Source organism: Sphaerodactylus townsendi, linkage group LG06 (assembly GCF_021028975.2).
Source record: "Sphaerodactylus townsendi isolate TG3544 linkage group LG06, MPM_Stown_v2.3, whole genome shotgun sequence".
NCBI classification, from domain to species: domain Eukaryota; kingdom Metazoa; phylum Chordata; class Lepidosauria; order Squamata; family Sphaerodactylidae; genus Sphaerodactylus; species Sphaerodactylus townsendi.
Genome location: NC_059430.1, coordinates 17,687,938 through 17,700,860, shown reverse-complemented (window position 1 = coordinate 17,700,860; position 12,923 = coordinate 17,687,938). Strand labels below are relative to the sequence as shown.

General features: G+C 46.3%; 1 protein-coding gene across 1 annotated transcript in view; it reads right to left on the bottom strand.

The window, feature by feature from the left end:
- Nucleotides 1-12,923, bottom strand: part of PRKCQ (protein kinase C theta) — a 43,206-nt gene that overhangs the window by 7,687 nt on the left and 22,596 nt on the right. Inside the window, exons 9-15 of the mRNA XM_048502241.1 lie at nucleotides 12,297-12,414; nucleotides 10,598-10,758; nucleotides 8,219-8,392; nucleotides 7,090-7,181; nucleotides 6,315-6,377; nucleotides 4,589-4,727; nucleotides 2,232-2,420 (exon numbers count right to left, since the gene is read on the bottom strand). Of these exons, the coding sequence (XP_048358198.1) occupies nucleotides 2,232-2,420; nucleotides 4,589-4,727; nucleotides 6,315-6,377; nucleotides 7,090-7,181; nucleotides 8,219-8,392; nucleotides 10,598-10,758; nucleotides 12,297-12,414 (936 nt within the window). The remainder of the gene's footprint in view (nucleotides 1-2,231; nucleotides 2,421-4,588; nucleotides 4,728-6,314; nucleotides 6,378-7,089; nucleotides 7,182-8,218; nucleotides 8,393-10,597; nucleotides 10,759-12,296; nucleotides 12,415-12,923) is intronic.

Sequence of the window (12,923 nt, the reverse complement as noted above, 5' to 3'; positions counted from 1 at the left end):
TTTTCCTCAATTGGGAACAATGGAGGGTGGATAGGGGCGCCCCGTTGGAGGCCCATAAAACTGGACCTCTTGACTTGATCTTTATCAAACTTGAGGGCTCGTGTAAGAAACATCACCAGCAGCTACACTGCAAATTTTATGCCTCTACCTTTTAAAAAACCCCACTCCCGAGAGCCCCGTAAAGATTCCTCATAGATTATAATGGAGCCATGTTCTTTACATTTCAAAGAGCTGCCAAACCCACCACCCAGAATTGAATGCCAGTGAATTTGACATCTCTTTAAACATTTTTAAATGGTGTAAAAAGCCCTTTGGCTAGAGCTAAAAAAGTGGAAAATTTTCAGCTTTTCCGAAAAATGTATTTTTGGCTCCATTCGAATTGCCCCCCTTTTTCATATCTGAAAACACAGCCCTACTGCCCACCATTAGGCCTTCATGCCCTCCTTTTCACTAATCACCTGTATGCATCCCAACCACTTGTGTGTCCTTCCCTACTCTGCTCATGGCTGCCTGCAGACCTTTCTCCAGGGGCACCAGGCAATGTGTGCAACTAGCCAATGAGTGGGCATGCGGCGCTGATGGCAGCAGGCCCTGAGAAAAGCCTTTAACCTCAGCAGCTGCCTCAACTTAAGGTATGCCCTGTCCTGACTAGGAGCACCAGTGGCGTAGGAGGTTAAGAGCTCGTGTATGTAATCTGGAAGAACAGGGTTTGATTCCCAGCTCTGCCGCCTGAGCTCCACAGTTTATCTGGGGAATTCAGATTAGCCTGTACACTCCCACACATGCCAGCTGGGTGACCTTGGGCTAGTCACAGCTTCTCGGAGCTCTCTCAGCCCCACCCACCTCACAGGGTGTTTGTTGTGAGGGGGGAAGGGCCTTTGAGTCTCCTGCAGGAGACAAAGGGGGGATATAAATCTACCTGGATATAAAAACTACCTGGATAGCTTTAAAAGGAGCTTGGACAGATTTATGGAGGAGAAGTCGGTTTATGGCTACCAATCTTGATCCTCTTTGATCTGAGATTGCAAATGCCTTAACAGTCCAGGTGCTCGGGAGCAACAGCCGCAGAAGGGCATTGCTTTCACATCCTGCATGTGAGCTCTCAATGGCACCTGGTAGGCCACTGCGAGTAGCAGAGAGCTGGACTAGATGGACTCTGGTCTGATCCAGCTGGCTTGTTCTTATGTTGTTGTTGTTGTTGTTGTTGTTGTTGTTGTTGTTCTTCTTCTTCTTCTTCTTCTTCTTCTTCTTCTTCTTCTTCTTCTTATTCCTTATTCCTTCTTCTTTCTTTCTTCTTCCTCCTCCTCCTCCTTCTTCTTCCTTCTTCCTTCTTCCTTCTTCCCTCCTCCTCCTCCTCCTCCTCTTCCTCCTCTTCCTCCTCCTCCTCCTCCTCCTCCTCCTTCTTCTTCTTCTTCTTCTTCTTCTTCTTCTTCTTCTTCTTCTTCTTCTTCTTCTTCTTCTTCTTCAATGGGGGGATCACCGGTCAGATCACTTCAAAGGGACAGCCAATTAGTAGCTCGACAGGTTCAGCTTGGGAAACAACTGTACCCAGACACCTGTGGACCACCAGCTTTGAATCAAGGTCTAAATCCAGGCAGAGATTTGAAAACACACCCCTATCATGGCAACAGCAGCATGCAGGGTGGCAATAGAGGACGTCCACCTCCATCCCCAATCTGCTTGCTTCCTTCTCTGTCTACTCGTCCCACCCCTCTTCTCCACGCTCTCCCTTTCATTCCTGCGCAAACGTGCAGAACCAATGATGTTTGCTACTACTTTTGTGAGGGGGGTACATTTTTGCATCCCCACAGGTAGTTGCAGCTGACGGTATATTGACTGGTTATTGGGTATATTTCAAGAGCAAATCGAAATGCTTTTTAATTCACAATTTTTTTATTGAGAAGATGACTTTCTCTAGAGATCTTGAACGACTGCTGGTTATTTAATAAACTCGCTGCCTGTGTTTGATACTGTGCTATTGCTCTGATTTTCTAAAATGACAGCGCTTAATGAATTTCCATATGCCCTGGGGCACAGAATGAGATTGGCAAACATTGTAAATGAATAAAAATAATTGAAATACTGCAAATAAAATGTGAACTAATTAAAGTCCTACTGCTCTGGTAAAAGGTAATTCTGTTTGCAAAGGGAAATGAACTTCCAATATGTACAGCTCCCTCGCCCCACAAAACGAGAAGTATTTAACTAAAAAGGGATCTCTCCCTTCTCACCTTCACTAAAAGGTCTCTTGCATTTGTGTCAATCCAGCGAGGATAGAAGGGGCTATCCATGCGGATTGACTGAAAGAGTTCCTCTTCGTCCTGGCCGTGGAATGGAGACTGGCCAATCAACATTTCATATACGAGGACGCCAAAGGACCACCAGTCAACAGACATGTTGTATTTCTGCCCCAGGAGAATCTGTCATTGAAGGGAATTGGAAATTGAACACAGGGAACACTTGAAGATATGAAGTTGCTTTACACTGAGCACCTAGTAATATCTCTTCCAGAAATCCGCCAACATGTTTTTGGTGCCCTCCTTTCCTAAAACATATTTTCCCCAAAGCAAAGAGTTAGTCCTGCCCTTCATCTCTTTTGGACAGTATGTTTTTCAGAAGAGTTCAGGAGACTTTTGGTCTTCAGAAAGCATACAGAAACAATTGTTTTCATCATATGAAGATATTTGATTTAGAGCCTCCCAAGTAGGAACTAGGTTTGGAGATTTGGGGGCAACAAATACTAGATTTGGCCTGAATCTGGGCGAATTCAGGTGAAAATCGGCCAAATAAGTCCTGCCTGAATATGAACGAATCTGAATGCAAGGTGTTTGGGCTCTTTTGGGTATTTTTTGGTGCTTTTTCACATTTTGGCATGTAGGGGGTGCATTTTTAAAGCCAGTGGAACCAAAGTTTCAGAGTATCATCTGGAGACTGTCCTGATGATACCACTCAAGTTTGGCGAAGTTTGGTTCAGGAGGGGACAACGTTATGGACCCTCAAAGGGGTAGCCCCATCTCCTGTTAGCCCTCATTGGAAACAATGGGGGATGGGGTACACCCTTTGGGGGTCCATAACTTTGGCCCCCCATGGACCAAACATCACCAAACTTGGGTGATATCATCAGGACAGTCTCCAAATTATACCCTGAAATTCTGGTGCCACTAGCTTTAAAAATGCACCCCCTGCAGGCCGAAACATAAAAAACACCAAAAATATTCCCACAAAATCAGACCCAAATTTTTCGGCCATACCCGAATATTCAGGTATATCTGAATATGTTATTTGTCTTATTCGGGCATGCAGATAATTTTGTGCCCGAATAAATCCAAATCCGAATTTTACCAAACTTCTAGGGCATTGACCAAGCCTATTGGGAACCTACCAATATTTGATATTTGAGAGCCAGTGCGGTGTAGTGGCTCAGAGTGGTGGCCTCTTATCTGGAGAACCAGGTTTGATTCCCCACTCCTCCACATGAGTGGCCGAGTCTTATCTGGTGAACTGGATTCATTTCCCCAGCTCTATGGACACCTCTATTGGGACATCATCATTATCAATGAGAGGTTTTGCAATTAGAAATTGTCGTAAGGCTTGTCCTTTGCATTTAGTGACCATCAGCTTACAGAGATCATTATGATGTCCCAATGGAGGTGACCGTGTCTGTATGGCCATACTATTGAAACAGCTATATCTATGGGCCTTTCCCCACTTACCTTAAGCCCCGTGCTACTCTCCTCAAGTAGTGCGGGGTCCCCCGGCACTCCCCACAACAGGGGCAGCGACAGCGCAGCTGCCCCGACGCTGCCGCTGTTGCGCCCCCTCAGCATGCGGCATCCCTGGCGCTGGAGAAAACGGGGTCGTGGGGACGTCAGGGCGCACGCCAGGGATGCCGTGCGCTGAGAGCAGCGCGTGGCATAGGGGGGATCGTGGTGAGTGGGGAAACGCCCTATGCTTTCTATTGGATAGCACGAATGGCCATAAGTGAAACCTACTTGAAGGGATCTCTGGATTTATTGTTCATTTATTGCATTTTGCACTTTCACATAGAGCACTTTTGGAATCATTAAAGCACCTGACACTTCACAGGGTATTCATATTATTAGCAGTTCAGATAAGGTGGCTATTTTCCTTTTTGCCAATACAAAGGGAAGCTGCCTCTAGGTGGGACCTGGGGACCCCCGAGAATTACAGCTCACCTTGACTAAACAGATCTGTCCTCCTGGAGAAAATAGATGCTTTGGAAGGTGGACTCTATTGTGCTCCACCGAGTTCCCTGTCCTCACCAAGTTTCATCCCCAAATCTCCAGGAGTTCCCCAACCTGAATCTGGCACCCCTTCCCTTCCCTCCCCACCCCACTGGAGGAACTAGGCAACCTTAGCAATATAGGAAATCCAAAGCTATAACATTCTTGACAGATGGCCGTGTGAACATCCGCAGCAAGGCATAAAGGAAGAGAAGTCTGCTGTTCTTTTCTCCTAGCATCATATTCAAAGGTACAGTGCCTGCAGACAGGAGGTTCCATTTTTTGGTCGTGGCCAGCAGCTGCTGATAGTCATTAGGAGCAATAGGGTTGCACCGCCTACTCACCTCAGGTGCGATATAGTCGGGGGTTCCACAGAAAGTGCTTGTCTTGTCGTTGCCAAACATGTTTTCCTTACACATCCCAAAGTCAGCAATCTTGATGTGGCCTTCCTTGTCTAAAAGAACATTGTCAAGCTTCAGGTCTCTGCAAGATAAAAACGGGTGGGGTGTTTTCTCTGAAAATGCGCTCAAGATATAAGGTTAGTGAGAGGTGTAGCGTGGGGGTGTAGTTGTTAAGATCAGGTGGACTCTAATCCGGAGAACTGGCTTTGATTCCCTACACCTCCATATGAGCAGTGGAGTCTTAGCCGGTGGACCAGATGTGTTTCCCCACTCCTATATTCCTGCTGGGTGACCTTGGGCTGGTCACGGTTCTCTTAGAACTTTCAGAGCCCCACCTACGTCACGAAGTGTCTGTTGTGGGGAGAGGAAGGGAAAGCCAGCTTGAGTTTCCTTACAGGAGAGAAAAGTGAGGTATAAATCCAAACTCTTCTCTTTTTAGGATTGCCAACCCTGGACCGGTGCATTCCTGGAGATTTTAGAGGTGGAATCTGGGGAAAGTGGGGCTTGCAAAGGGTGGAGTCCTCAGGAGGATATAATACCACAGTGTTCTCCCTTCAAAGCAGCCATTTTCTTCAGGGAAACGGATGTCTGTCATCTAACCTGAATAGCTTTAAAAAGGGCTTGGACAGATTTATGGAGGAGAAGTCGATCTATGGCTACCAATCTTGATCTTCCTTGATCTCAGATTGCAAATGCCTTAGCAGACCAGGTGCTCAGGAGCAGCAGCAGCAGAAGGCCATTGCTTTCACATCCTGCACGTGAGCTCCCAAAGGAACCTGGTGGGCCACTGCGAGTAGCAGAGTGCTGGACTAGATGGACTCTGGTCTGATCCAGCAGGCTCGTTCTTATGTTCTTATCTATAGATCTTACAACCCAAGGCCTGCTCTTCATAACACAATGGGTCATATAATCTTCATATTCCTTAAGTACTTCGTAATGTTTAGCAGTCGGTTTCATGTTTTATATTAGTTCCAGGGTACAAGAACCTGGGGCAGTTCCAGTCCATGTTTTTACCCATGGTTAGGTAAGCCGGGTGAGAGCCCTGTGGTGCAGAGGGGTAAGCTGTTGTACTACAGTCCAAGCTCTACTCACAACCTGAGTTCGATCCTAACAGAAGTCAGTTTCAGGTAGCTGGCTCAACGTTGACTCAGCCTTTCATCTTTCCAAGGTTGGTAAAATGAGTACTCAGATTGCGGGGGGTAAAGTATAGACATCTGGGGAACATAACCTGGCTAGTAAATGTCATTATATGGCATCACTCCATGAGTCAGTAATGACCCTGTGCTTGCACAGAGGACTACCTTTCCCTTTAGGTAAACTAGGTAGAGTGGCCAGAGATCTGCTATGAAAGACTAGGTTAGCCCTTCTGTTCCTTTATTTGTTTTTCCTGAATATAGTTACTCTGTGTTGATTAAAGGAGACTGAAAATCTATAAACTTTATTATAACAACAAAGTTTGCAAAAAGCATTAACCAACAGCAGAAAAAGGTTTGGGTTGCATGTCTAGAAGAAACACAAGAGGCAGGAAAAAATCCAACAGGCCCTTAACAGTAGAAAGCATACATTAAAGCTCCCCCTACAGTTGAAATGGACTAAGCGCACCCTGCATCAGTATTTACGTTAATGAAACTGCTCACGTCCTCTCCAACAAAATACAATACAATCCTACCTGTATATGATTCCTTTGGAATGAAGGAATTGCAAGCCACAAATAATTTCAGCAGCGTAGAACCTGAAAAAGCCAGAGTTTAGATTTTACTCATTGTTTGTCTTCATAGGTATGAACTGCTATTTGGCAAAAATCCGCCAAGTCAAGACCTCTGTTGCTGACAGTGTATTGATGTCACATTCAGCTCTGACTGGAAGTGACATCATCACATCATTGGCGATGTAGGGACATTCTGATATTTGAGCAAAAACTCTATGGTAAAAACAGCTCCTGCCATAGAGTTTTTGCCCAAATACCAGAGAATCCCCATGTCATTGGAAACATGAGGTTGTCACTTTTGATGTGCACTGGAAGTGATGCCGATGGGTTCCTAGTGATAGTTTTCTGATGGTAAGTTGCCCCCGCTCCTTCCTCCCCTGCCATTTGCCAGGAGAACTGCAATCAGGTGACAGGAAGTCATGTGACAGGAAGAAGGATAGCCAGAATTATGAACTCACTTGCATCAAGACCAGAACCATGAGCCATAGACCAAAACAACTTGAAAAAAGAAAAGATAAGGAGCAGATGCTGAGGGCAGGTATCCAGTGCAGCTCAGGAAGGGGGGAAATGTAGAGGTGCTCTTCTCATATCAGGGAGACAATGTTAGCTTTCAATCTGAGGATTACTACCCCACCATTTTAAGGTGGCACTTTCCCAGCGAGGACAGTACCAAATGAAAAACATTACCGTCGTGTAATCTCTCAAGAATTTTCAGTGAATCAGATGGCCATCTTACCTCGCTCTGCCCATGTCGAACTTATGGCAGGTTTGAATATGAAACATCAGATCTCCCCCGTTGAGATATTCCATTACAAAAAAGAGGTTTTCCTGGCAAACAATGACATACCATAATATTATTTTAATTGAAGGGCATTCAAAACCACATGATCAGGAAATGCCTAAGCTATTCTGTTCTCAGCTGATGGATTTTGCTCTGTGGTAAAAAAAACCCCATTTTAGAGATAGGAAAATGAGGCATTGTCAGTACCCTCAAGGAGTCCAAGGTTAAATAGATACAGTTTTGCATACTCTTTGAAACATTCATCCTTGATCCCAACACTCTTTGTCATCTCCGAATTTCTCCCTTTTCCTTCACCTATGAGCAAATCTCATTGCTTACAAAGATGCACAGCATCTTTGCGCACCAAAGTGTTATTTTAGCACCTGATATTCCAGTGCTGTGCAACCGACTACCCAAATCCAAAGATATTCCACCACCTGTGGATGCAGAAGTATGAGAAATGATATTCCACATCTCTCTTCAATAGGCACCTAAAGAGCTTGACACAAAATTGCCACAGGCTACTAAAAAGTTTTTACAAACTTCCACAATATAAAACTCTCCTCAGAATGAATAAATGGCATGTTTTTAATCCATCTTTCCTCTAAGAATTTTAAAGTTCACAGCTCTTCCCCCCACTCACCCACCTTCACAACATCCCTGTTTGTGCTGTAACAGCTACACTGGGGCTGGTGTGTCCACGTGGGCCAGCCTTTTTCCTTGTCTCCAAAATGACATTCGAACAGCTCAGATTCGGACCCTGCTCGTCCGAATCCGTCCGAATCAATGCAATTCGTTCAAAATCCAGATTCGGACCATCCGAATCTCCAACCCTAGTATATGTGTTTGCCACTTGCCTGTGTACATTTATTATTTTACTTTTTCAATAAAATTGTTAAAACTCTTAATTCTAATTTCCTGTGGTTTCCCTAGGTAGAAAGACCCCCGAAAACTTTGGTAGAAGATCTTGCAAGCCCATGCCTCTTGCATTCACAGGTCTGCCCCTAGCAAATTCCCCCATCCAAATGGAAACAGACCCCTCCAATTTGGGTAACAGACAGAACAAGGGTTTCTCCACCCTTACCTTGGTTTGGAATGTGCAAAAGACATGAGTGAGGAAAGGGTGATCCCATGCAAGTGAGAGGACTCGCTTTTCCACCATGGTACATTCGACATCATCGTCCATGAGTACCACTTCCTTCTTCAGAGCTTTCAAGGCGAAAAACTGGCTGGTGGATTTCAGCTCAGCAAGGAAGACCTGCACCAGAAAGGGGGTTCTATTTAGTGACTGGCAGTGTGGCATGCAAGCCCACGATTCAATTTGATTCGAATACCTTTAATGGCATATAAATAGTTCAACATCAACATCACAAAGTAACAACAGCCTTTAGTTACAACTCCAGATGAGTTAAAATAACACTAGAGAATGCTGCTAGAACACGGCCACACAGCCCGGAAACCACACAGCACCCCACTAAAATAACACCATTAAAACATTTAGCCACGGCTTCCAACAACTCATAGCAGTGGCTATTTAAAAGATAGATAACCTCCTGGTTATCCGTAAGGCCTTCACTTCCATGCAGGAAGGGGATTATGTGCTTCTTCCTATCTATCTCATAAAAGGGACAATTCAACAGCATATGAGATACTGTTTCCACAGAGCCCATGCCACACGGGCAGTCCACGATCCCAGCATGCCCAGCAAAGTTACAGAATTTGGTACTAGGTGAGCAACTGGGACAATAAAAGCTCTCACTTTTCTGCATGCTACTGAATGGTGGGCCCACATAGAAGTGAAGCTCCATGCCTTGGGCCTGCCTTCCGTTGTAATAGCCACGCTCCCTCCCAACGAGATGGTCTCCACTATAAAATCTAGACTTTTTGAATTAGAACACCAGGAATCGATGGCTCATACAAAAAAGTTCTGCTCGCCCCTCTCCCTTGGCATCCATACGGCCACCCAGGTGTGGCCAGATATTTGTTTGCTCTTTCTGATCCGAAGCGCTGATGTGCCATCACTTTGGCCAGATGCAATGAGGGATGGATGAGGCTCCAAAACACCTCACAGTGAGCGTTTTTGCATTTGCACGCTGAAAACTGCAGAAACTGTACACCGTGTTCTGCATTATTGCCCCCTTCATAACTGGGCCAGAACAAAGTGTTTCTCAACCTTACTGATGGGCTTAGAGTGCTGGACAGACCAGCAGAAGACAGTTTATCAGTTAAACGACAAATCCAGCGATTCTCTAGAGCAAACGGCCAGGTTTTTATGCCTGGTCACAAACAACCTTAATTTTGCTTTGTATTTTAATTTTTTTGTATTTTATTTTAAATCTCTGTACTATGCTGTTAAAGGTGATCTGTCATCTGTTCTGTTTGACTGCAAGCCATATATTGTGCAATTTTGCTTATTTCGCTGATTATAGTTGCCCAACCTCCGCACTTCTGTGTAACATAGCCTCCAGGTGACGGTGGGAGATCTCCCGCTATTACAACTAATCTCCAGGGGACAGAGGTCGTTTTCCCACTTACCTCGACCACCCTTTGCTGCGCGCTACTCCCAGCGCGCGTCATTTCTGGTGTGCTCCTGGACTTCCCCACGACCCCGCGCTCTGCGTGGGGTCATCAAAAGGTGCCGTTTTGAGGAGAGCCAGGAATGACGTGCGCTGAGGGGGCGCGAGAGCGGAAGTGTCGGGGCGACTGCGTTGTCGCCGCCCGTGTAGTGGGGAGTGCCGAGGGACCCCGCACTACTTGGGGAAAGTAGCGAGCAGCGGCAGGTAAGTGGGGAAATGACCAGAGATTGGTTTCTCTGGAGAAAATGGCCCATTTGAAAAGGGGAACTTTTGGAGGGCTTCTTGTGCCACAGGGAAACTCTTTGGATGGGCCAGGGCGGCGCTGGATCAGCACCATCCCTGCCTGCCAGGCCTCTCTGGATGGGAGTGTTAAGAATCCTCATCCTCTGCTTCTTTCAAATGTCTTAACAGTAGCTTAGCAACCATAAAGTGCATCGAAGTCCACTGCATAGCTTTTCCTGATAGCTTTTGCTTAGAAAACAGACATGGCCAGAAGGATGCCAGATTCAACCAGTCTCTTACGTATCGATATAGCTATGCATTTTGCATTAAATGTATACAGGGCTTTTTAAAAAGTGTCTGCATTTTTGGATAACAGTATAAAAACCAGCATATAAAGGGGAGGCCTACAGGTTTGTAAACATACCCGAGAAGGTACTGTTAGCATTTACTTCGTATATAATTTTGGGCAAGATAAATATCAAAGCAAGAAGCATTTATATCTGGCACGTTGCATGACAAGTTCAAGAGCATTCCTGTTTATATATTTTGCTAAAATGTGTCTTTTGGAACAGAAAGCATGTGGTGGAACCAGCCTCTTGGTTAAGCATATCCGAAAGGTCCATGTTCTGTAAAATTTGCCTCCTGCTTTTCCTTTCCCAACATACCTTGCCGAAACTTCCTTTCCCCAACATTTTGTGCAAGACAAAATCATCTATGGTTAATTTTGGCAGGTCAGGTCGGAGATCCGTCCCAGGTTCCGGCACCATTGGGGAATCAGGGCTTGTTATGTCTTCTACTGGAGATTCCCAGGAGATACCTTGAGGCTCTGCAATGCATCCCAGAACATATAAAAATAGTCTCCAGGTACATTAGAAGTAGTTTCCCATTTGGTAATGTTACCCTGCTGCCTCCAACTCACCACTAGAGGGCACTAGCTTCTGTGGTGGCTCAGTTTCTGGGGGGCACCAACCACCAATTTCCACCCATTCCTCAACATCCAGGGTAGTGGGGATTCAAACCTCCCAGACCCTACACTAGAAGAAGAAGAGTATGGAGTTTGGATTTATATCCCCCCCTTTCTCTCCTGCAGGAGACTCAGAGGGGCTTACAATCTCCTTGCCCTTCCCCCCTCACAACAAACACCCTGTGAGGTGGGTGGGGCTGGGAGAGCTCTGAGAAGCTGTGACTAGCCCAAGGTCACCCAGCTGGCGTGTGTGGGAGTGCCCAAGCTAATCTGAATTCCCCAGATAAGCCTCCACAGCTCAGGCAGCAGAGCTGGGAATCAAACCCGGTTCCTCCAGATTAGATACATGAGCTCATAACCTCCTACGCCACTGCTGCTCCTAGCATTTGAGCCACTATGAGCCAACTAGCATTTGAGCCACTATGCCATACTGCCTCTCACAGTGGAAAAGTAGCTGAGAACTCTCTAACATCTTAATTTTCTCCAGGGGTCTCTGATGGAAAAGGAGATGGAATCATAGTAAACCAATTTAAGCCTGTAGCTCAGATATACAATTACACTGCAGTCCTTATAACCTTTCAGTGGATTTAGAAGGCTGCATCTCTGTTTAGGATTGTACTGAGAGGCCGATTACCCACTGCCGGCATTCTCCGAGCGTGCCCCACTCTGGCCTGAAAAGTTGCGCCAGAAGTGCTCTTGCTTTCTCTGGGAAGAGCAAGAAGCATGCGCGAGACAAGAGGAAGAGTGTCAGGACATGAAATCTTGCCTTGATACGCCTCCTCTCTCGGTGCACCGCAAACGGGAAGTGCATTGTCCATATGCACTTCCTGTCCCATTTTACACCTTTGCACTGGTGGGTAATCGGGCAGAGGTGGGATCCAGCAGGTTCTCACAGGTTCCCAAGAGTAGGTTACTAATTATTTGTGTGTGCCGAGAGGGGGTTACTAATTGGTGATTTTGCCACGTGATTTGTGCCTTAGTTGCGCCCCCCCTCCGCTCCTCAGCAGTAGCATGCAGAACTTGAAGCAGTCTAGCAGGAGGTGCACCGGCGTGCGTGGCAGCCTGCGACTGCGTGCATTCGTTTCCCGCCCAAGGACTGGCGCAGCAGCTGCGTCCTTGCCACAGCCCCCCCCAGGAATGCCCCACCCCCGGAATGCCCGGCCATGCCCCCGTCGTGCCCCGCCCAGCTCCATTGGCGCTACGCCACAGTTTGAATCCCACCACCATCGGAACCTGTTACTGAAATTTTTGGATCCCACCACTGTAATTGGCTTAAATCTGATAGTCTGGAAGGGAAATAGTTAAAGTCAGGGAACAATATATGTTGGAGTGGTAAGGGGAGGTCCCTGAGTGCAGGAAGCTACTCATATAAGGGGTGTTTGAAAGATAAGACACAATACCTTTTTTCCCGCCTGGGGGGCCTGGGGTGGAAGGGGTGGAAGATGTGTTTCTATCAGGGGAGACAATCTCCAGAGGTCCTTCTCGCATAATCTGCTCCGGATCACGCAGACTTCGAGCCTGGTTCGCAGTATGTGCATATACATGTGTGTGTAAGAGACAATGAGGGAGAAAAATAGAGAAGACACACTCACATCACAGGTTTGTAAACATCATACAAATATAGATTCTGCAGGCAGAACTCCCCATCCTGAGAATGTCATATTTTCTCTTCTTTACTTTTGCAAAATAACAAGTTTCAAGCCCCTAATACTGGAATGCAGGACATATCCTTCCGCCAGACTGCAGCAAGAACCAGTCTAGCAATTGTGGAAAGAGGGGCAAACAAAAAGAAACAAGCTTACCGCTGTGAATCTGACTAGGGAAGAAGAAGAAGAGTTTGGATTTATATCCCCCCTTTCTCTCCTGCAGGAGACTCAAAGGGGCTTACAATCTCCTTGCCCTCCCCCCCCCACAAACATCTTGTAAGGTGAGTGAGGCTCAGAGAGCTCCGGGAAGCTGTGACTAGCCCAAGGTCACCCAGCTGGCGTGTGTGGGAGTGTAGAGGCTAATCTGAATTCCCCAGATAA